Below are 20,692 nucleotides of genomic sequence, written 5' to 3'. Positions count from 1 at the left end.
ATTATGAGATCCTCACACTGGACACATCCATCATAGCTCTGATATGAAAGCAGACCAGGAAACAGACAAGAACAGGTCCATTCAGTCTTCACATGTGCTTCTGGGTCCAGCATTCGCTGACCCAATCTGGGATTCAATGCAGAGGAAGGACGCATGTCTGAATATGGGGGGTGGAACTGAAAGAAGGAACTCCACCATCTGTCCAACTCTGTGTTTCTTTTTTTCTAAGCATTTCCTTTGTTTTCTTTAATATGCCCTCACTGGGAACCAGAGATGGACTGAATGGTGACATTGTTGCCTTCTGGGAACAACATCCTGATGCTGTCTGGGTGTGTGAAGCAAAAACTCCAGCATCAGTGATTTTGTTGCCAGCAGAAGGACAAAATCTACATAAAACTTGTGTGGAACAAGTGTCCAGATTTATTGTACAAGTGTGTAACCAAAAGGGGCAGTAATATCTATTTTAATTCAGAAAGAAGTATTCAGTATTAGTAGCTGGGAAGTTACCAGAAAATAAATAAATAAAGCAGAATAAAATCATATACCCATAACCAATGGTATATATTTAGGCTTTTTGACAGCTGCATTTCTGCCATTTCTCAATTATAACCTCAAGAGGGAGCCAGTGCTTACAGACAAATGTCTACAAGTTGTGCATTAAATGCGGAGTCATAATCAATAAATAAAAATATTTCAGTAACTCTATTCACTAAGTGAAACAAAAAGAGCCTTTTAGAAGTCTAAACCTATACAAATTGGGAAACACTTTGAAAACTATTTATCTTTCTGGGCAAGATCAATCGATCAATCGATCGAGTTTTAAAAATGTGAACATTTTGAATTCCATGTGGCCAAATGACGTCCACATTTCTTAATTACTTAATTACTAGATAGATAGATAGATAGATAGATAGATAGATAGATAGATAGATAGATAGATAGATAGATAGATAGATAGATAGATAGATAGATAGATAGAGAAATAAATTACTTATTATGGAGTAATTAAGAAATGTGGAAGTCATTTGGCCACATGGAATTCAAGTTGTTCACATTTTTAAATTGGTTTGAGCCTTAAACTTTTAGGAAATGTGCAAATATAAGGAGATGGATGGAGGTAACTACAGAACGAGCCTGAGCTATAATAAAAGGCTTTAGATCAACACAAAGACATCTATTAGAATGTCCCAGTCAAAATCCAGGCTTAAATCCAATTGTATGTTTGTGGTAAGGCTTGAAAAATTATTTTCATAAATGATCTCCAACCAGTGTGTGTTGAGCTGGAAGATGGGGCAAAATGTAAAGTTATGTGGTGAAGAAAGCTAAACCCACCATCCCACAATGGAACATGGTGGTGGCAGCATTATGCTGTGAGGATGCTCTCCTTCAGTAGGGGTGGAGGTGATGAAAAGTTGCAGTCCTGTCATAAAAGCTGTTTGAGTCAGCAAACCATGTGAGACTGTGGCAGAAGTTCACCTTCTGTTTTGGTTTATCACATAAACTTTATTGAACTTTCAGTGAAAACAAAATATAATAAAATGTGTAAAATCTCAATGGGTATCAATACTTTCACACAAAACTGTCTGCATAGCAGTGACACCTACACTGTTAGTCTTTATAACTGGACTCTGTGTTACATTAGCGCTGATGTTATTGATTGCATCCGGCGCTCTGCTGCAGGAAGGCCAGGAACCTGCTGGCGGAGATGGATATGTAAGCTCTTTGTCCTTTCTTTGTCCTCACACCGTTTTCATCCCTTCTATACATTCGCTCTTCTTTGCCCTCCTCCCTTTCATTTTCAGATCGTCTCCCTGTCTCCTCTGTCTCCTCTGCCTCTTCTCTTGCAGGAAGCTCGACCAGGTTCGCCACAGCGTGGTAAAAGCAGGACGATGACTGAGCTTTGAAGGATGCAAGGTAGGACGTGTTTGTGAAAAAGCTACTGCTTTATCTTGGTTGTGGCTGCAGAGACACTTTGCTGCAGCATATTGTGCAAACTCATGAAGCTGCAGATTTGAACACGTTCTGCATTTTCAGAGTTGAACTACAGCAGGGGTGGAGCTGCCCTGATAATTTCAGTGAACAAGTTGTTTTCAAACAGGAAATGCAGCCTGGACGAAATTAAAAGAAGGTAATTTCACCTGTATATGACTGGATGTCTGCATGAGGACACTAAAGATGTGAGCTGTGTCTATTGCTGTTGAAGGCACCACAGTGTGTCTCTTTCTGGACTGGTTGTTTGGAAAAGTCTGTTTCCCCCTCTTCCTCCTGAGTCCCTCCACCTGTTACACAGTGAGGTGTTAATTTACCCAAACGGGGCAGATTTTTTCCTCCTCCCAGGTGTGTGTGTGTTTGTATGTGTGTGTCTCCTTTTACATCCCTTTACGTCACAGCTGCTGTGAGTCAGCTCCTCTCTTCCTTTCCTGAGTCACTTGTCCAACGGTTGCTTGGTTACTGCAGAGCAGTAAAAGTTTCCTATTGCGTCTTTGTCTCTGCAGATGGAAGACTGCCGATATTTATTCAGGCCTGGGACTGAGAGACCCAATAATGGACCCGTAAGTGTGCATGAGCACGTTTGTGTGCAGAATGTGCAATAACTGGCAAATCTCTGTCATTCAGACATTTAGTAGAAAGTCTCGTCAGATGACTCCCGTGTGTCATTCTGGGATTATCATAGTGTCTCTCCTCCAGTCAGTAGAAAGCATGCCCTCTTTATCCCATAAAGTAGCAGTCTTCTCCTTTCTGCCTGTAATATCACTAATGTATCAAATGTGAATCAGTATATCTTCAGGTGTACTGAAACTGCCTTGTGGATGCCCTGAATCATTGATGCAGGAATGAAGAGGAGTGTGAGGACCATGAAGTGGGTTCCTACATCTGTGTCCTTGATTGGACGGAGTGTTCAGCCCCTAACTCACAGAGAAATACTAAGCACACATCAGATTGGCTAGCTTCATCTGGATTTTGTTTCCCACAACACTTCTGTCCCCCATCGGAGCTCAGTGGACAGCTGAGGTTTATAGATCCCGTCATCAAAGGTTTACCAAGCCATGCCAACCAGGAAGGAACAACTTTCCATATGGTGGACATTTTTTATTGGATTAAGCACTTTTTGAATGAAGCAACCCAGCAGCATGCCATTGTCATGGATTCCTTCAACAGGCTCATCATTCTTTCTGATAATTGTATAACTATAAATAAATTATGCCACATTTACTCCTCTCTGAATTTGAGAACATTTATTAGACATAGAGGAAGTTCTGGAAGAAATAAAAAGATGTCTGCTGTAGAACACAATGACGCCCAAAGATCTTTTTGTCTCAAGACGAGCGGTCAGGACGCAGAGAGGGACAGCTTAAGGACGTGGAACCCTGAGATCTGTCAGAAAACCCGTCAAAACGATGATCATTCACGAATACCACAGAGGAGGAGCAAAAGTGAGAAAATGAAAATAAAGAAAAGTGTTTCCTTTGAAGAGGATGTCATCGTCTACCTGTTTGATCAGGTAATGATCGATCATTCTTTGTCCTCCAGTTTATTGTTTTTAAGTGGTGTTGAGGGTGGAGAGGCTGTTAATTAGAAAGAACAAATCAAGAATGCAGAAGGGCCACAATCTGCCATCTGGCCCCCCAATGATAAAAGTCTGGCTCCGCCACTGGCAAAAGTCTTTAACACAAGAGTTTTCTGTTCTAACTGGAGTGTGTGTGAGCTTCTTGTTTCTGAAAGGTAAACCTGACTCGACACAGCTCCTCTGTTAACACGTGTTGCTCCTACTGATGGTAGTTTCATGTAGAGAACGTTTGTTGATGTGCTCGGCTAACGCTAGCATGTTTTGGCTATTTTGACAATACTCAATGCCAAATTAAACATTTTTCAGTACAGTTCTAGTTTGTTGTGTTTGTGGGGATGGAGGGGGAGCGACTTTAGGAAAGAATTATTAATTTCTCCCTTTTTGTTGGACATCATAAAGTGAATTCTTAATGTTGTCTGTGCTGTTTACACTAGACAGACATCTGTCAGGTCAGCACAGCCCACAGAGCAGGTCATGTGACACAGATTGAAAACTCAGGCAGAAAACTGTCATGATGTTCAAAAAATCTGGACTTATCTCTGGAAGTGACTGTTGCCCTGCAACAGATGTCAGGAGTTGAGTTTAGTCTTTAGGCTCTGACACTGATCCTTTCAAAAAAAAAGTGCTAAAGCTTGGGATTAGAGGGATGACCTTGATGTTTCCTTTGGGGTTATCTTGTAAAATCAACCATGATTTTCCTGTATTTTTTTATTTTTTTTTGTCTATGTTTTGACAATCAACTGTTGATTCTTAGGAAACACCCACTCTCAAGCTGCCTTCAGAACCCTCTACATCTCCACCATTCCATATTCCCAGCATCCAGTCTGATGTTACGTCAGAGGACAATGGTAAGACTTAAAATGACCACATTCTAATTATTCCCCTATTGAATATCATTTACATATTTATAGTTGAAACCAGAAATGTCACACCGTGTTTTTTTTTCTAACTTTTTGACCTTTATTCTGATAAAATAAAAAGTAAAAAAAAACCTTTGCTGCCTCAGGTCAGTTAAGATTACGGAAACGAATTCAGTTTGCAAAATTCAAGCATAATCTTCTTATATTCAGAAATTTACAAACATTACTTTCAGTATTTGAAACAACTACTTTCGAAAAGTGCCTGTTTCTGGTCAAATATTCTCACAATAGTTCGTTGGAATATTGACCCATTCCTCCAGAAACATCGGCTCACAAAAAACTTCCTATAACACATATTTTCTACTGGACTGAGATGACTGGATAATGACACTCCGTCAGCCAACATCTTCACAAAATCTAGAATTGTCTTAAGATTTGTTGAGAAATTAAATCTTTTTTAAATCTGCCTTCATCATGTCATCACCACAAAGCTCCTTTATCAAGCATATAATTATGTTTTTACCAGTGTTTTGTTTCATGGAGATGTAGCTCATATGATGAGCTCAGCAGATGCACAGTTCTAACAGGTGTTTGCTAATTGCTGCTGCCGCTAGTCTGGAGGAGCTGGGTGGAAGTGTTGGGGGGAGGGCTGCTGTGTAATGCAGAAACTCAGCTTGGAGTCTGCAGCACTGAGAAGGAGCTTTGTGCAAAAGGCAATGCTCGGTCACAGGACCTGCTTCTGCAGCAGAGTGACTACCAGAGGAGATTAATAGATTTCTCGTAATAAATTTCAAAATGAAAGAATCAAAGCAACACTCTAGGTATGTTTTTTTAACGAGGGAATAACAATATAACATGAAGTAATTCTCAAAAAGTTGATTTTACATAATACCGCCCCTCTAACACTTCAAGAAACTTTCGAGTAATAAAATTACATTTATTAACTGCTAATGTTTGTGGCTTCAGGGTTGCAGTGGGAAGATGACTTCTCAGCTTTGGCGTGTGCTCAACAATCTGGCACCGTTTCCCTGCCGACAAAGAGCTGGACTTCTCAGGGTAGGCCAGAGCGTTGCTCCCTGGCCCAAACTTGCCTGTTCCTCACCTATGTCACCGAGTCAGACCTTGAACTATGACACAAAGTGTGAGTGACACACACGCACACACACACACACACACACACACACACACACACACACACACACACACGCGCACACACACATATATAATTTGAGCTCTGTGGTGATTTGATGACAAAGTGGTCAAAGCCACCTCTCTATCTGAATACCTCCCCTCAGCCAAGGGCCACCCAACTGTCACCATGGCCTAACGTGACATCCACTGTTGTTTTTCTGTCAGATGGCCAGCCTTGACCAAACGGAAAATCTGAGTAATCATCCAGATCTCAGTTCCTTCACCTGCCCCCCTCTCCTCCCCCCACTTCTCCCTCCCCTTTTATGAGTCAGGGATTTCAGCAGCTGCTTTCCCGTCTCTTTGCTCCAAAGCACTTACAGTTGATGACATCACATCCTACGTAGGGATGTGGCACAGTGCATTCAGCTCTCACTACCATTAGTATGACACGAGCAAACAGCGTGTGACACAGTTCAATATGATGTAGTTACATAACAGATCTGGGGCCTTTCCAGTTGCTAACCAAGCTGTGAAGTTTGCATCAAACATAAAAGCTTTCAGAAGGAACCCCAGGACAGTCACAGTGACAGAACCAGTCTGTTTTAGTAGAAAAATTATGTGAAAGGCCTGATAGCTTGCCTCTTCACTGAAGTGTGCTATTCAGATCAGAATTTATCAGTTGCTGCTGCAAAACAAACAGTGTAAGTCGATGCAAGCAGAAACTGAGCAAACTAAAAAAGCAACAGATAATGTTTCTATCGTCCAATGTTGGGTGAGGTTTGGTTGACTAGTTATGGTGTACATCAGGAGGGAAGGAAACCTGGCAGGACCAGTCTGTGATCATTAGAAAACAAACATATTCCTTCATTTCTACATGAACAGAAATATGAGAACCTCACAGAATTCTTAAGAACCAGGTGAAACTGAAACCAGTTCCCCTTTAGTAAAGACTTGTAGCAGGTCCTACGGGTCTCTCCAACATTACTGTGTGAACAGGTGTATGTTCTCACACACTAAGTGGTCGTAGAATATATATTGGCACCTCTGTCATCCAGGTCACACTTATGCACATGTTTACTCAGTTTGTTCAAGGACATCCAAGCCAAAAGTTGCTGTTTGCTTCTGAGAGCTGGGAGCACCACATCTGTGATCTCACACACTCGGCCCTCATTTTACTTGTCTTGTTTTACTCCATTCATAAAATACATACAAGTAACTGGAATTACTGTTCACCTCTTGTAGCTTCTGGATTTACAGCATGTTGATTACTTAAATACCTATGCTATATATTGTGCTGTAGTCAGAGGCTAACTCCAGTATTTCCTGGAGTTAGGGACCACAGTCACAAGCAAATAGTTAAAATCTGTAAATACTCTAACAACACTTATAACTGCCTATTTTAAAAGTTCACACACACACAAAAAACCCCTAAACATTCAGTTTTACACACAATGGAAGCCATCTTTGCACTAGCCTTTTTATGTCTGCTCTTGGGTTTATAGCCAATCAACATCAAGGAAAATAAATGCCACTCTTGGATTCGCTGCTTTGTAACTGGCAGTTGCCAATTCACTGCTTCAGTCAAGCTGAAAACACGATCTTTGAAGACTGCTGGTAACTCCTCCGCCGATTGGCTCGGGGGAGGAGTGACTGGTTGAGTCACGAGAGTGACTTTTTTGCAATAATCTGACCTGCCTTTTATATTAACTCACAATATTTAATGATTCTGAGAAAAAGCCACAGACTGGTCAGAATGTTCAACATTGCTTCCATGTCCTCCGTTGTTGTGTTGTGCTTGTGTTGCAAACACATCACATTGTGCTGTTTGTGGGACTCTGGAATCGCCCATCTATAAGATGATCCCACCTGCTGGAGCTGCAGTTCAATTGTAGAGAAAAACCACCTGAACTATGTAGAGTAGAGTTGAGTCAACTCAAGTCATGTTGCTTGGTTCTAGGGGCATAAGAAGGAGAGCGAGAGATGGTGCTGTCTGAACTACTTATCAACTTCCTCCTGTCTTACTCTATGCCTCAACTTTCAGAGCCTCTACTTCACCTCCATTGACAGTGTCATGTTTTAAAGCCTCATCTTTAGACCAGAAACCGTCCAATGCTTGAGGCTGCAGATGAAGCTCCCACAAACATCTCTCCTCCTGAGGGTCATACCCTCACGTGAGCATCATTATTTCTCTTTTTCAACTCCATCATCATTATCATCATCATCATCATCATCATCATCATCATCATCATCGTCGTCATCATCGTCATCATCAATAGAGGCATCATCTCCTGCAGAGTTAACATCAGCAATATCTTCATCATCATCACCATCTTTTAGAACCTTAGTAATCGTCTACACTGTCAGCATCTTCCTTATCATTAGAATCTCTTCTTCAGTCTCCAAAGCCCTGACCTCTTGTCAAGTCTTCTGATTCAGGGACTCTCCACAAGTCCTCGGTGTATTTTGGATTCCCCTCTGTGTTTCCATCACCTTGCTTCCTAATTGGCTACATGTCACAATCAGTAGCCTGCATTCTCATCTATGATCAGGAAACACCATATGAGCAACAACATCAGGCCGAGGCAATCCAACATGGTGAATGTCCCCCAATTTTAGATCGGAGCAGTTCCGATGTCCTTTCAAGTGGAGCAGATCACTCTTAGCACACCACACACTGCAGGAACATCACTACAGATCACTTAAAGGTTAATTTGTTTTTTCCAGCAGATCCACTGTAGTCCAAAGATTGTATTCTTATGGTACTGCTGGTCACTTGAGTGTCCTGTCAGATGTGTCTTAGTGTTGATCTTATGTGTGGGTTCTCCTGGTTTTGCTAGGGTTCTATCAATTCCTCACTCAACCCCCTCAGTTGCCTTTAGGTCTTTGATTCCTTCACATTTGATTCCTTTGTAATCACTCGCTTGTTTTCTATACAAGACACTCCGTTCCCGTAAAAGCCTCATGCTTTCATTCACTCTGTCAAATTCTCCTCTTAGCTCCTGGTTATCTGTGCTAGCTTGATGTTTCGGCCTTTAGGGTTCCTCACATTTTTGTAAATTTGGATTTTGTTACCTTTGATTAAACATCCCACTGCATTTATAACCTGCCTTCCAACTACTGCCCTCCTGTACTTCCATTCTTCTCAACCTGCAGTCATGTCTCTAAAAAGACCCCAAGTTTTTAGGCCATTCATGCTTACGGTCATAGAGATCAAACTTATATGTTCACAACTGTTTTAACGCCTCCAGCTTTATGTCGTCTGCTTTTTAACTGTGTTGTTTGATGGGTGGATCTGTCTAAAAAAACACAGTGACATCATATACGTAGACTGGGTGGGGTGTGGATAATCAGAAGGTGACTTCCCCTAAAGTAAAGTTGGAATGCCAAAAACGAGTAATCCAAACAGTGAAGGTGCTGGATGGATAATAATCTTAGCTGTTTTACTTTCCTATTTATAGTTACATTTAAATTTTATCCATGTGGCATTCCAGATGCCACCGTAAAGATGCCATCAGATTGTTTAAGTACATGCTCAGTTTATCTTGCACAACTGATGCTTTTCAGTTTTGCAGCACTTTATCAACACCAGAGGTAATAATCCCAACTGCCAACAGCTGCCAGCAGGTAAAACAGACAATGAAAGATTAACTCAGAAAACACATTCCTGAAAGAAAGGGGATTAGATTAGTGATTCCTAAAATAGGTAATCATTTAAATAATCACTTGGTATATTTGCTCACACTTCTAATGGTTTCTAAGAGTGTATTTTAGTTGGTATTACACAGTCATTACAGAAGTGATGAAGTGCTAAAAGTTAGGGAAGGCAAATACTGTGACATGGCTTTAAAGGACCTACCTCTGGGCTGGCAGGTGGAACCTGGAAGCCTATTCAAATGAAACAGTGGAAGGCGATAACACACAATGGAAATTATGTTAACTGCTGGACTCAACTAGACAAAGCTGAGCTCAACTCTGCTTCAGCAGGATTTCATGCCCAGCTGTGTGTTTTAAAGCAATATGAGTTCATTTGAGTCTTAAAAGTATTATATTCCTAATAATATTATACATTTTATGTAAATAGTTCAACAGGAAATAAAAATGTGTACAGTTTTGTTTGAACAGTTCATGTGAAGTCAAAATTTCACTGAATGCAACTGTAAATACCCAGATCACTTCCATTTCACAGAAATTACAGTAAAACAAAAAAAAAGTGGTGAATTACATTATTTAGTAGTGAATATATTTTTATGAAGTTACAGAATAACCTCTAATGGTTGTTTTTTGTGTTTATTGTTGTAAAACCTTAACTAACCGTGATAAAATCAACTCTGCACATGTGCATACTTTAATAACGTTACTGAAGCAGCATAATAACCTTTCAGCTTTTCTTTGTCTCATACATCATCTTCATCATTTGACACCACAGAGAAAAAGTAAGAAAACGGCAACCTTTTCACCAGGCAGTCAGAAACAGACAAAATTCTGATAAAGGTCATATACACAGAAAACTACATATTGAATGGACCCCAATCAGATGGAAAAAATCAAACAGGAATATTAGCATACTGGTAGAAGAAGTAGAAGTTTGTCATTCATGGCAGGATGCATCTTGGGGAAGGAGGAGTGAGGGAGGATTATTCAATTATTTTCAAAATTACTTTTCATCCTAAAGAGAATTCAAATGATGCCATAACTCATATCATCCAAGTATATTCAAAAGTCTTCATTGCGAATGGTGATGCTGTGGTCTAGAAGCATCTCTGGTAGCAGTCAGTCTTGCTACAAATCTGCAGAGGGCTCTGACTGAAGACTGTCTCGTAACTGTCATGATGTACTAACAGCTCCATTTCTGGGCAGCAGAGACGACTTTTCACAGTAATATATCCTGGATGAAACCGTCAGTTATTGGCAAGCACTGTTAATCCACCTCATTTGCCTTTGATGCTTCTTTTTAAATCCCTGTCTAGCTGTTTGGTTCCAAATGCAGAAAAATGTCCTGCTTTTTGCTCTGCTCCTTGGTCCTGCTCTGCATCCAGGAAGCCTCCTTTAAAACACTTAAAGGATTCAGGTTGTTCTTTGAGTTTTTGTGATGCTAATCAGTTCCCAGTTGTAAAAGTAAAGCCTAGTTGGAGGTACAGAACAACTGGAGGTAAACAAACAAACAAACAAATAAATAAATAAAGCATGAATGAAATCACAGTCCCACTTTACAAATTCTAGTAATGCCAGCTGAATTCTCCAGTCTTGTGCCTTTTGTGATGTCATCAACTAAAATAAACACAAATATAAACTTTTGTTCCTCCTTGAAACTTTTTCAGACATTATAATTTGTGGACATCAAAACTTCTTCACACAGCTGTGCTCTCATTATATGGACACATTTGTATGTAACGCTCCGGTGGTTGGCAGCTTTAAAACCCGGCAGCAGTTAGTTACAGCGCTCAGCAGCAGCAGTCTGTCGGGTCAGCGGCCTGCGCTCTGCTGCTCGGGCAGACTGCGCTGAGGGGCTGGCTCTCTGATTGGCTGAGCAGCGCGACGTGTACATCAGTCAGCTACAGGTAGCGCACATGTGGCAGTTATCTCCGCGCCGCGGTGACGCTCCGCAGCTTCTCTCTGCTCCTTTACCGACTTTCTGCCGCTGGTTTATGAACGGAGTGCTTTTCAGTAGACGCTCAGCGGTAAGTCTTCTCAGCCCACTCTCCTTCTTCTAACCCACTTTTACGGCCGTTTTGTTTGCTTTCCTTTCTCTCTCTCTGTGAACCTTTGGCTGGAGTTGCTTCATGAGATCTGCCGTTAGGTGATTGCAAACTGAGGTTAGGGAAATAAGGAGCTACACAGTACCGGGAAGATATCTAGAGGGTTACACTGTGTAACTTTTATTATTAAGCGCTCTAATCTATGTAAAACAACAAGTAGAATTTGCTTTGAGGACCGTTTTCTATAAGGCTTTACAGAGCTCAGAATTAAACTGCTTAGTGTTTAAAGTAATCAGTCTGCATTATGCGTCATTTCATCTTTGTTCTTCAATTAATTAGTGAATTTATTCAAATTTGGAGACTGGTAAATTTTTGTTCAGCTGTTATGAATATTCTGTCTAGTTTTGTCAGTTAAGTTACAGAGACAAGTGAATAAACAAAATGCATAACAAGAAATATCAAACAGTAACAAAGAAAGTGATATATTTCCACTTGTGTGGAACAATTTGTTATTGTGACTCAGAAGACATGCACAATGTTACATTATGTCTTAAAAAATATCAACCATGTAAGAAAGGTTAATACTCGCCGAACTATTTCACAAAAGTTCTATTTTTGCTCAAAAATGTTCCAACTGAACTCATTCTAAATACATATGAATGTCTGTGAATAAAATTAGATTTTCTGAGGGCCAGCAAGTGGCCAAAACCTCCCCTGTTTTCATGAGCACAACCTTGAAGCTGACATTATCTCAGATGTGACAGGATAAAAGGTGCAACATCATGGCGTTTTCACACCGTTAGATCAGATACAGGAGCACGCTGCACTTTTAGACTAAAAATGGGTAAAGAGACAGAGCTGAAAGCAGAGGCTTTCAGCTCTGGTTCTCGAGGGCCGGTGTGCTGAAACTTTTAGATGTGTCTCTGCTTCAACACACAAATAATGAGGTGATTAGCAGGACTCTGGAGGACCCGACTGCACACTGAGGAGGTGATTCAGCCGTTTGACTCAGGTGTGGGACCGTGTCTCCCTGGTCCCAGCTGCATTTAGCAGCTGCAGGACAGCGGCCCTCAAGGACAGCACTTGAAGACCCCTGGACGAGGGGATCAACCGACCAACTAATTATTTAATTAGCAACTTTCACATGATCTTAACACAAGATTGATAGTTTTTTTTTTAAAGTGACCCCAGTATTGAAATATCTCAAAATGTCCTGAGTTTTATGAAGCAACTTACTAATTTATAGCTTCGTGTTTTAAGTAACTATGCACCTGATTTGATTTGTTAAAACATATTTTTTTAGCAGTTTAAAAATGAGAATTAATGATGTTTAGAAAATGTACTGAAGCTCTCTAATTCTTTTTCTGAACTAATTATGTAGTCCTGGTTTATTGGGGGCAGTCCCAGAAGTTATAGAAATTCAAAGGGTGTTTGTTCAAAAAACAAACAAAAACAACAAAGCATAAATGTATAAATTAGTAAAAAATGGCACGTTTAACCAAAAATAGACTCTATGAACAATACTGATCTGGTTTCCACCAGTGTCACTGCTTAGAATCTGCCTTTCTGAGAATCACTAATGCAGATTCTGCTATGGTTTCTCTTCTTACTCTCCTTTATCTGAGGACATTGATTCCATCCACAGGCTTGGATAAACCATAAACATTTCATTGGTGGATGGCCATCACCCCATCCAATGGATGGGAGGATGGTAATGTGACAGTGATGGTAAAGCACTGCAGGATTCTGAGGAGCTTACTGAAACAGGGAAGCAACGGTGAAGTCAGTGGAGTGGTAAGGCTGATAACCAATTTAATATTGGTTATCAGCTTTCATGGTTTAGACTCTAAAACCTCTGAGGTTTTGAGTCTAAGTGTCATCCTTGACAACACTTTGTCATTTCATTCTCATATAAATGACATAATCAAGACTGCATTCTACATAATTCAACTTAAACAAAGGCTGTTCTCACTTGATGAAGATCATTGAAACAGGCCAGGAGTAATGAGCAGACATGCAGTCCAGTACTTGGTTCTTTGAAGTCAACCACAAAGGGACTTGAACCCTCAATCTTCTGATCCAAAGTCAGACGCCTTGTCCATTAGGCCACATGGTCCTTTTTCCCACCACACTTTGGTGGTTGGAATGGCCAAGTCCTGAGCAATTACTCCATTCGAATAACCATTTAACTCATATAGTGACCAAATAAACGCCCAGCGACAGATACTGCAGTAAGCTTAAGCAAAGGTGGTACTCTTCATATTCTTGAAATATCTCAAGGGGAAAGGTCATTCTAAATGGTTTTCTTATATGAAGAAGCTTTGAAAAATGTCTGACTTGCAGTAGATGCACAGTGACATCACAGAAAAACTTAGCATAGCAGTAAATAAATCATGTAAGCCTAAGGTTTTACCTGGTGTATTGTGTGGCCGAAATATTTTTTCTACAAACTGTACCATTGTTTTGCATTGGCTTTGACTGAACATGGGTTCCACAGCTTAAGGCTTTGATAAGGCTTAAGTGCTGATATTTTCAAGATGCAAGTCAGTAAACAGGTTCTTGAATTGGCTAGTCTTGCATGAATAGAATTTGTTGATGAAAGATCACATGAAATATGTTCCATCTTTTTGTCTTGGGTTAATGCAACCTAGATAAAGAGTTTTCCTTAGTGACTAACATCATCAACATTGGATTTAAATCAACCACGAAGGGACTCAAACCCTCAATCTTCTGATCCGAAGTCAGACGCCTTGTCCATTAGGCCACATGGTCCTGCTTCCCACCACAGTGCCTTGATTGGGATGGCCAAGTCCTGAGCAATTACTGAACCATTTAAGTGGTGCAGTGACCAAGTAAGAAACCCAATGAGAGAGACAGCAGTTAGCTTAAGCAGTGGGAGTTTTGATATTCTTGTAAAAAATCTAAATCTGAAGGGGTGAGGCCATTTTAAATGGTTTGTTTTAAAAGAAGCCTTGATAAATGTCTGAGTTGCAGCACATGCCTATCAGCAATATCGCAAGAAAAATTAGAAGAACGCAAAACAAAATTAATAATAATGTAAGCCTAGGATTGTGCTTGGTGTATTGTGTTGCCTAAATATTTTTTTTAACAAACTATACCAAATTATTTTTGCAGCATCTCCGACTGAATATATTTTCCACAACTTAAGACTTTGATATGAAAGTGCTGATGTATTCAAGATGAAAACAACATCTTCAGTTGGCTGGTCATGCATGAACAGAATCTCAGACAGTCTGTGTTGATGAAGGATCACATGAAATGTGTTTAGGTGGTACTCTTGATATTCTTGAACAAAATCCAAATCTCAAGAGGGTAAGGCCATTTTAAATGGTTTGCTCTTTGAAGACATTTTGAAACAAAATGTAAAATTTTACTAATAAAATTAAATAAATAGTTTTCTCCAGTTTAGAAGACCATCAGCTATGCTGAGGTATTTAGGGATCTAATCCCAGATAGAAGGGCAGGAAATGAAATGTCACAATTCCACTTTTGCATGTGAAATTATGCATAATTCACTTTTTCTTTTGTGTCTTAATGTTCCTGTCTGTGTATCTAGGACTTTTATAAGTTGGGAGACTTGGTTGGAGACTGTGAGGTGAGAGGAAGCAGTAGGATGAAGTCCAAAGGGAAGGCAGCGAGACCCTCCAGGAGGCCCTGGTCCGACCCAGAGCCGGAGAACGAACCGGACACAGAGCCGGGCTCCAGCGAGCAGGAGGGCTCGGAGGCCTCGGTCCGGATCGGCGGCTCCTGGAGGGGCTCCTTGAGGAGCGGGGACGGCAGGCGCCGGCAGGGAGGAGGAGGAGCAGGTGGGGGAGGCGGGCGGCGGCGCAGGATGTACGGGTCCAGCACCAAGGAGCGCAGCATCCGGAGGCTGGAGAGCAACGAGCGGGAACGCCAGCGCATGCACAAACTCAACAACGCCTTCCAGGCGCTGCGCGAAGCCATCCCACATGTGAAGACGGACAAGAAGCTGTCCAAGATCGAGACTCTCACTCTGGCCAAGAACTACATCAAAGCCTTGACCACCATCATCCTGGACCTGTCGGGGGCCTGCCTGCCCACTGAGGCAGGGCCCTCGGGGGCCAGGGCTGCCAGGCTGCTGCAGTGCTACCAGCAGCACCTGGAGGAGGATGGGGAGGACGGCCTCACCCAGTACCTCACCCACATGCAGAGCTTCGGCCAGGAAACTTAACAGCCTGGGACTGTAAAAGGGTTTGGGACCAGGAGCCCCCTGCTGGATGCTACAACAACTGACTGCTGGCCCAAAACTCGCAAAAGTTTTCCTACCTCTTGAACCTTTTCACTTTTTTTCACGTCTCAACCCCAAGCTGTCAGGAAATAAATGAAATGTAAATATTTATTGACATCCCTTTGTTCTGATTCCCCAGAACAAATCCCAGTTTTATTCAGAAATGACTTAATTAGCAAAGCCGGTCCACCTGTGTGATGTTTGTTATGATCCTGTTTCTTTGACAAGAAAACAGAACCATGATGACCACGAACACTGCAGGTTAGAAAACAAAATGGCAAACTTTGCACATTTCACAAAGCTCTGTGAGGCCACTAGGAGGAAACAGAAAAAATCTGAACACAAATCTACCAAGAAAAAAGTGTTATTTGAAAGAAAGTCATAAGAAGTTCTGCTTGCAGCTTGGTACAAGCCAGAAAGGCATGGGCGGAGCCAGGAGGTGGTGAAAGGTGGCCATGATCACCCCTGCTGTTCCCTTTCAAAACAGTTGGTGGCAGCAGTGAAATGTGCTTAGACAGCAAAAATATATAAAAATAGGCGTATGCTTATTTACTTCTAGAAAAAAATTTCTGTCTTTGATAAGTTAGTTGGAAAATATAAATGTTGTGCTCTAAAGTGGCTCAGTTGTTGCCCACCCCCCCCATGAGGGGCCACCCCTTCGAAAATTGCATGGCTCCGCCCCTGCATATTGGGAGACATGTGGAAGAAGTTGCTCTAGTCAGAAAAGAACAAATTGGAATGTACTGCACATGTTGAGACATGGTGGTGGCAGCATGATGCAGTGGGAAGGTTTTTTCCTTTTGAAGGAATAAAGAAGCTAAACAGAGCTGGTGGGAAGTAAATACAGAAAACCTTTTATGGCCTAAAAAAAGAGCTTAACCTGGGTTGAAGGTCACTCTTCTAAAAGTACAGTGACCCCAAACCAACAGCCAGAGATACAACAGCATGGCTTAGACTTAAAAACTGATTTTTATAAATGCTCAATCTCACCTTGAGCTAATTTGCAAATGAAAATGAGAAATAATTTCATTATGTTCATTTGTAAAATAGACACACCGGAAAAGACCTGCAGCTGTAATTGCAATGAAAATGGACAAACTTCTGATTCAAATGGGTCAAATACAAATGCACACCACATATTTCAGAGTTTTACTAATAAAACAGTTTGAAAAAGCCATGGATTATTTTGACTTTGCATTGATCTGTCACATTATTCTCATAAGACATGTTGAAGCTTGTGGTTAGAAATGACAAAAGTGGAATTAATTGTTCAAGAGATGAGAACATGTTTGCGATGCGCTGCAATCCTGTGAAATATGCTTGAACACACGAGGTGGGCAGAGAAAAAGACTGCAGTGGACACCAGAGCAAAATGTGAAGTGCTTGTAAAGAAGAAGGGCTCTCCCTTTTGCTTACTTTTTTTTTTTGCTGTTTGAAATGACTTTGTTCTCTTTTTCTACTATCTTGTGATCTCCCTGTGTGTATGTGTGTGTGTGTGTTTTGTTAGGAAACTTGCTGAGTGTAAGCTTCTGGTCATAACTGTCACAGAAAGGAGAGAGAAAACGAACAGCAGGTTTTTGTTGCACAAGATCGTGTGAGACCCCGATAATCAACTATGATTAAGCTGAGAAGGCCTTTTTGCATTTTCTGCATCATAATCTGATTGGCTAAAGTCAGCTTTAAAGTGTGTTTTGTTTTTCTTTATTTTCCTCCTTTGTTTCCATTTATGCCAAAGCTTCTGAAAAAAAATCAGAAAAGAAGAAAAAAGCTATTTGAGTAGTTGCTATCAATAAAACCATTTATTTATTGACACCAACTTTTTTTTCATTTTGGTCAATGCACAACTTGATCATATTACACAAGATGATTACTATTTACAGATAACAGCCACATATCAGCACATGATCAACATTTACTAACGATTCAGCAGTCAAACAGTAGGACGCTATGCCAGTTATTAAAGCACAATTTTATAACCTAATATATCACCCAGTCCTCAGAAACAGAAAATCCATCTTTACTTTACCAATGCTTGCTATATTTCTATTTACAATAACCAAAATAGTTTTTTTCTTTACAACTGCTCAGTCATTGTCTCATCATCTGGTCAAAGGAAGTAAACAACATGCAGATGCAATCACCCCTGAGAAAGAGGAAGGGTTAGTTTAAGCATTTCAAATACCATCTTCTTTTTTTTCCCCCAAGTAATCCCCTTTTTTCCCTTTTGATAATGCTAAATATTGCACATGCACCACAACAACTTTTCAAAAACAAAATATTTCAAAGTGGCTAGCTCCCCTGACAGTCAAATGAAAGCAGTTGTGACACATCGGTGTTTTGTCTTATTTTTTCATGCTTTCTGCTGCTTAAAAGATTAAAAATGACTGTTTATAATTCATAAACTTTGCTGGGATCTGTAGCGTTTAACGAATCTTCCTGTTCCTGAACCAATTATCAAAATAAAAGAACCAGTTTGAGACGCAGTGCAGCTAAGAGGGTGTAAAAACAACAAAAAGCAGGTCCAAGCAGAAGCAGCCAAAGAAAGAAATTTGCTGCTATTTATAATAAATCTGTTTAAACTCTAATAATTTGACCGTTCCAAACTGGATTTTCCTGGTCATTTTCCATCCATATTTTGCAAGGAAGTTCCAAAGCATCAGAGGAATCTTACTGAGTTAAAGTATTAATCTGTGTACTATAAAGCAATGACAGAAAAACCACAGAAAAACAAAAATCTGGACATTTTTCCAAGTAGGCGTAGGGTTACAAGACATCTCTTCTAAAGGTAACATCCAGAACATCATACCCAAGCTAAAACTGGTAGTGGCAGCATCATGCTCTAGGTTTGCTAACAGAGATTTTTGCCAAGAATGGCTTCACATACCAGTCAGTTTTGGCCCCAAACCTAGAAAGCTTAACCTGCTGACACTTTTTTTTTTGTAAGCTTTACAGTCATTAAACAAAAAGAACAATATCATGTTAGGGAAATGGCCAGAGTTCAGACCTAATCCAACAGAAAATTTATGGGAAATTACTGTGCTGCCTAATTAAATAATTTTAAAAAATTGCTATTGTCACGTTAAATTGACTTGCACAGATTGACACAAACAAACCACACACACAAACACAAAATAATGAATTCACGTTTAGGTCTACTGAGAAAAATCCATCAAGCTTAGCAACAAAATACAAACACCGCTATAAAGGAACAAAACACACAGAAAACAAAGACTTATTTATAGATCTTGAATGTCTGGTAAAATATTAGACTGGCTCAGCTTCTCTGAATATAATACTTGCCCGCAACTTTAAACCTAAAAGGCCAAAGTGTCTCTTAAAAGTGAGTGTATTACTAAGTTATCCTGGAGTTTGACAGCTACATGGTAGGATTAGGAGCTCAGGGTGCGGCTGGGGGTGGAGTGTGAGCGGCTCGGGGCAACGGCTCTGTCATGGAGGGAAGACAGATCCGAGGTGGCTCCATGGAGTTTCCTCTCACTGTAATATGGTCCCATCCGCCCTGCAGAGGGGGAACACAGAGAGGGAAGTAGCAATTATAGGTTCATATCCCAGGAGTGTTTGGATGTTTATGACATTAAATTCCATTAGTGACAGAGTCCCATCCTGAATAGTTTTACCCCAATGCCATAGTCCCATGATTGCCCCTTGGGTTCCATGGGCTGGACTCCGAGTCGATGGCACACCGTCCCGCAGCTCAGACTGTGGCTGCCCTGAACCTTGTCTGCTATGATCCACACCTACAGCAACACATAAAGCAATTCAATCAACAGGTGCATGCTAAGAACTGAAAATGTAAACACACATCCATCCAAGCCCCAAACACAGAGCAAAAAAAAAATAAAATATATGTATAAAAAGAAATCTTTCCATCCCAAATGGTGTTTTTATCATCTCTTTTTTATCTGGTCCCAAACAAAATGCCTGAAATATCCATGAGCCCACCTGATCCAGGGGTCCCACAGAGACTTTGCGTACGTTGTTTGAGATGTGCTCCCAGGATGAGCCCTGAGGGTAGCTGGGGGTCACTCCCTGTCTGTACCAGATGTTACCTACACATGAGCAGAGAAAACGTGCAAAAGGCACTCTGTACAGTGACGTTGTTCAGAAGATTTTGCCGTAAACACAAAGACAGTGTCCTTACCATTCTCGTCCACAGTGTAAACTGACGTCCTGCCTACAGACACCTGCTTCAGCTTCTGCTTAGCCGGAGAGGGGATGTGGTACCAACAGTCCCCTGCAGATGGAGACAGAGCACTTTGATACTTGAGCGCTAGGCTATCTTTAATCAGAAGCGGCATAAGTTGCTATGTTTTGCTTCTTGTAATTGGCATGATTTTATTTAAATGTTAAAGTCTTTTAACAGAACTGAGACATTTTTTGTCATGGTTTTCAGACAGTCTCAGATCCTCCTGCTGACCTGCTGGGTTCGGTCCTGAGACTGACCCCCGGTAGAAGGCTGAGCCGTCCCGAGCCACGCCCCACACCTGGCTGGCAGCCCCAACAGAGATGGACTTGAAGGGCTGGTCTGTCCCCACATGAAGCCATGAGGTTCCCTGACATACAGACATACAGACAGGAAGATGTAACAACTACCACAACAGTATTATTCATTCCCCATGAACATTTTCACATTTTACCACAACAAGTAGAAGTATTTCATCTGGACTTTTTGTGACAGACCAACACAAAGAAATGCATGATTGTTAAGTGGAAGGACAAGAAAACATAATCTGACAGACAGACAGACAGACAGACAGACAGACAGACAGACAGACAGACAGACAGACAGACAGACAGATAGACGGATGTCAGCTGGTGTCTTGGTTCTTCATGACTTTTTTCCACCTCCCTTTCTGTGTATTCAATACTTTTTTCCTCTGCCATTTCATATTTATGACACATAACTTAAATGTTGAACATATTTGTTTTGGTTTCTTTCTATGGATGGATTATTTGAGAACATTTCATGTTAGTAGCACCTTTAGGATATGTTCACTATGAAAATTTGTGATATGTTAAATCAGGGGTGTCAAACGTATGGCCCGCGGGCCGGAACCGGCCCGCCGAACGATTTAGTCTGGCCCGGGGGCTAAATGCATTATCATTATTCATGAAAAAACATATACTTCGTTTAATTGAAAATCTGCAG

The 20,692-nt window shown here is 40.9% G+C and overlaps 2 protein-coding genes and 2 non-coding genes across 6 annotated transcripts in view; 1 reads left to right on the top strand and 3 right to left on the bottom strand.

Annotated features, from left to right (window-relative positions):
- Positions 1-1,538: 1,538 nt before the first annotated feature.
- On the top strand, positions 1,539-16,582 carry bhlha15 (basic helix-loop-helix family, member a15). 3 transcript variants are annotated; one of them, XR_001428497.1, is made up of 7 exons: positions 1,539-1,713; positions 1,848-1,914; positions 2,035-2,128; positions 2,496-2,552; positions 2,778-3,502; positions 4,323-4,416; positions 5,395-5,554. XR_001428497.1 is itself a non-coding variant. In XM_015060437.1 (7 exons), exons 6-7 carry the CDS (start codon positions 5,558-5,560, stop codon positions 15,466-15,468), a joined length of 648 nt encoding a protein of 215 aa, XP_014915923.1. In that variant the 5' UTR covers positions 1,580-1,713; positions 1,848-1,914; positions 2,035-2,128; positions 2,496-3,502; positions 4,323-4,416; positions 5,395-5,557; the 3' UTR covers positions 15,469-16,582. The 3 variants fall into 3 exon arrangements, 2 of the variants coding, with proteins under 2 accessions (XP_014915923.1, XP_014915922.1); XM_015060437.1 differs by adding an exon at positions 14,833-16,582 and having other exon boundaries at positions 1,580-1,713; positions 2,496-3,502; positions 5,395-5,569; XM_015060436.1 differs by lacking the exons at positions 1,539-1,713; positions 1,848-1,914; positions 2,035-2,128; ... (2 more) ...; positions 4,323-4,416; positions 5,395-5,554 and adding exons at positions 10,032-11,237; positions 14,833-16,582.
- Positions 13,299-13,371, bottom strand: trnaq-uug (transfer RNA glutamine (anticodon UUG)). Its single transcript has one exon. It is a non-coding gene; the product is annotated as a tRNA-Gln (tRNA).
- On the bottom strand, positions 13,955-14,027 carry trnar-ucg (transfer RNA arginine (anticodon UCG)). The gene has a single exon. It is a non-coding gene; the product is annotated as a tRNA-Arg (tRNA).
- Positions 16,583-17,724: 1,142 nt separating the features above from the next.
- Positions 17,725-20,692, bottom strand: part of tecpr1a (tectonin beta-propeller repeat containing 1a) — a 26,317-nt gene continuing 23,349 nt past the window's right edge. The window contains exons 20-24 of the mRNA XM_015060435.1: positions 19,961-20,096; positions 19,685-19,777; positions 19,486-19,592; positions 19,161-19,280; positions 17,725-19,042 (exon numbers count right to left, since the gene is read on the bottom strand). Coding sequence (XP_014915921.1) covers positions 18,923-19,042; positions 19,161-19,280; positions 19,486-19,592; positions 19,685-19,777; positions 19,961-20,096 — 576 coding nt within the window. The 3' untranslated portion in view covers positions 17,725-18,922. The remainder of the gene's footprint in view (positions 19,043-19,160; positions 19,281-19,485; positions 19,593-19,684; positions 19,778-19,960; positions 20,097-20,692) is intronic.

This window comes from Poecilia latipinna, unplaced genomic scaffold (genome assembly GCF_001443285.1).
Source record: "Poecilia latipinna isolate Pla-1442-1.1 unplaced genomic scaffold, P_latipinna-1.0 Scaffold1714, whole genome shotgun sequence".
Lineage (NCBI taxonomy): Eukaryota > Metazoa > Chordata > Actinopteri > Cyprinodontiformes > Poeciliidae > Poecilia > Poecilia latipinna.
This window is presented reverse-complemented; position numbering and strand designations above follow the sequence as displayed.

Coding starts and splice junctions, on each gene's coding strand:
- bhlha15 (XM_015060436.1), top strand. CDS start 11,127: ATGTGGCAGTTATCTCCGCGCCGCGGTGACGCTCCGCAGCTTCTCTCT. Junction 11,238..14,832: donor TTTTCAGTAGACGCTCAGCG/GTAAGTCTTCTC, acceptor CTGTGTATCTAG/GACTTTTATAAGTTGGGAGA.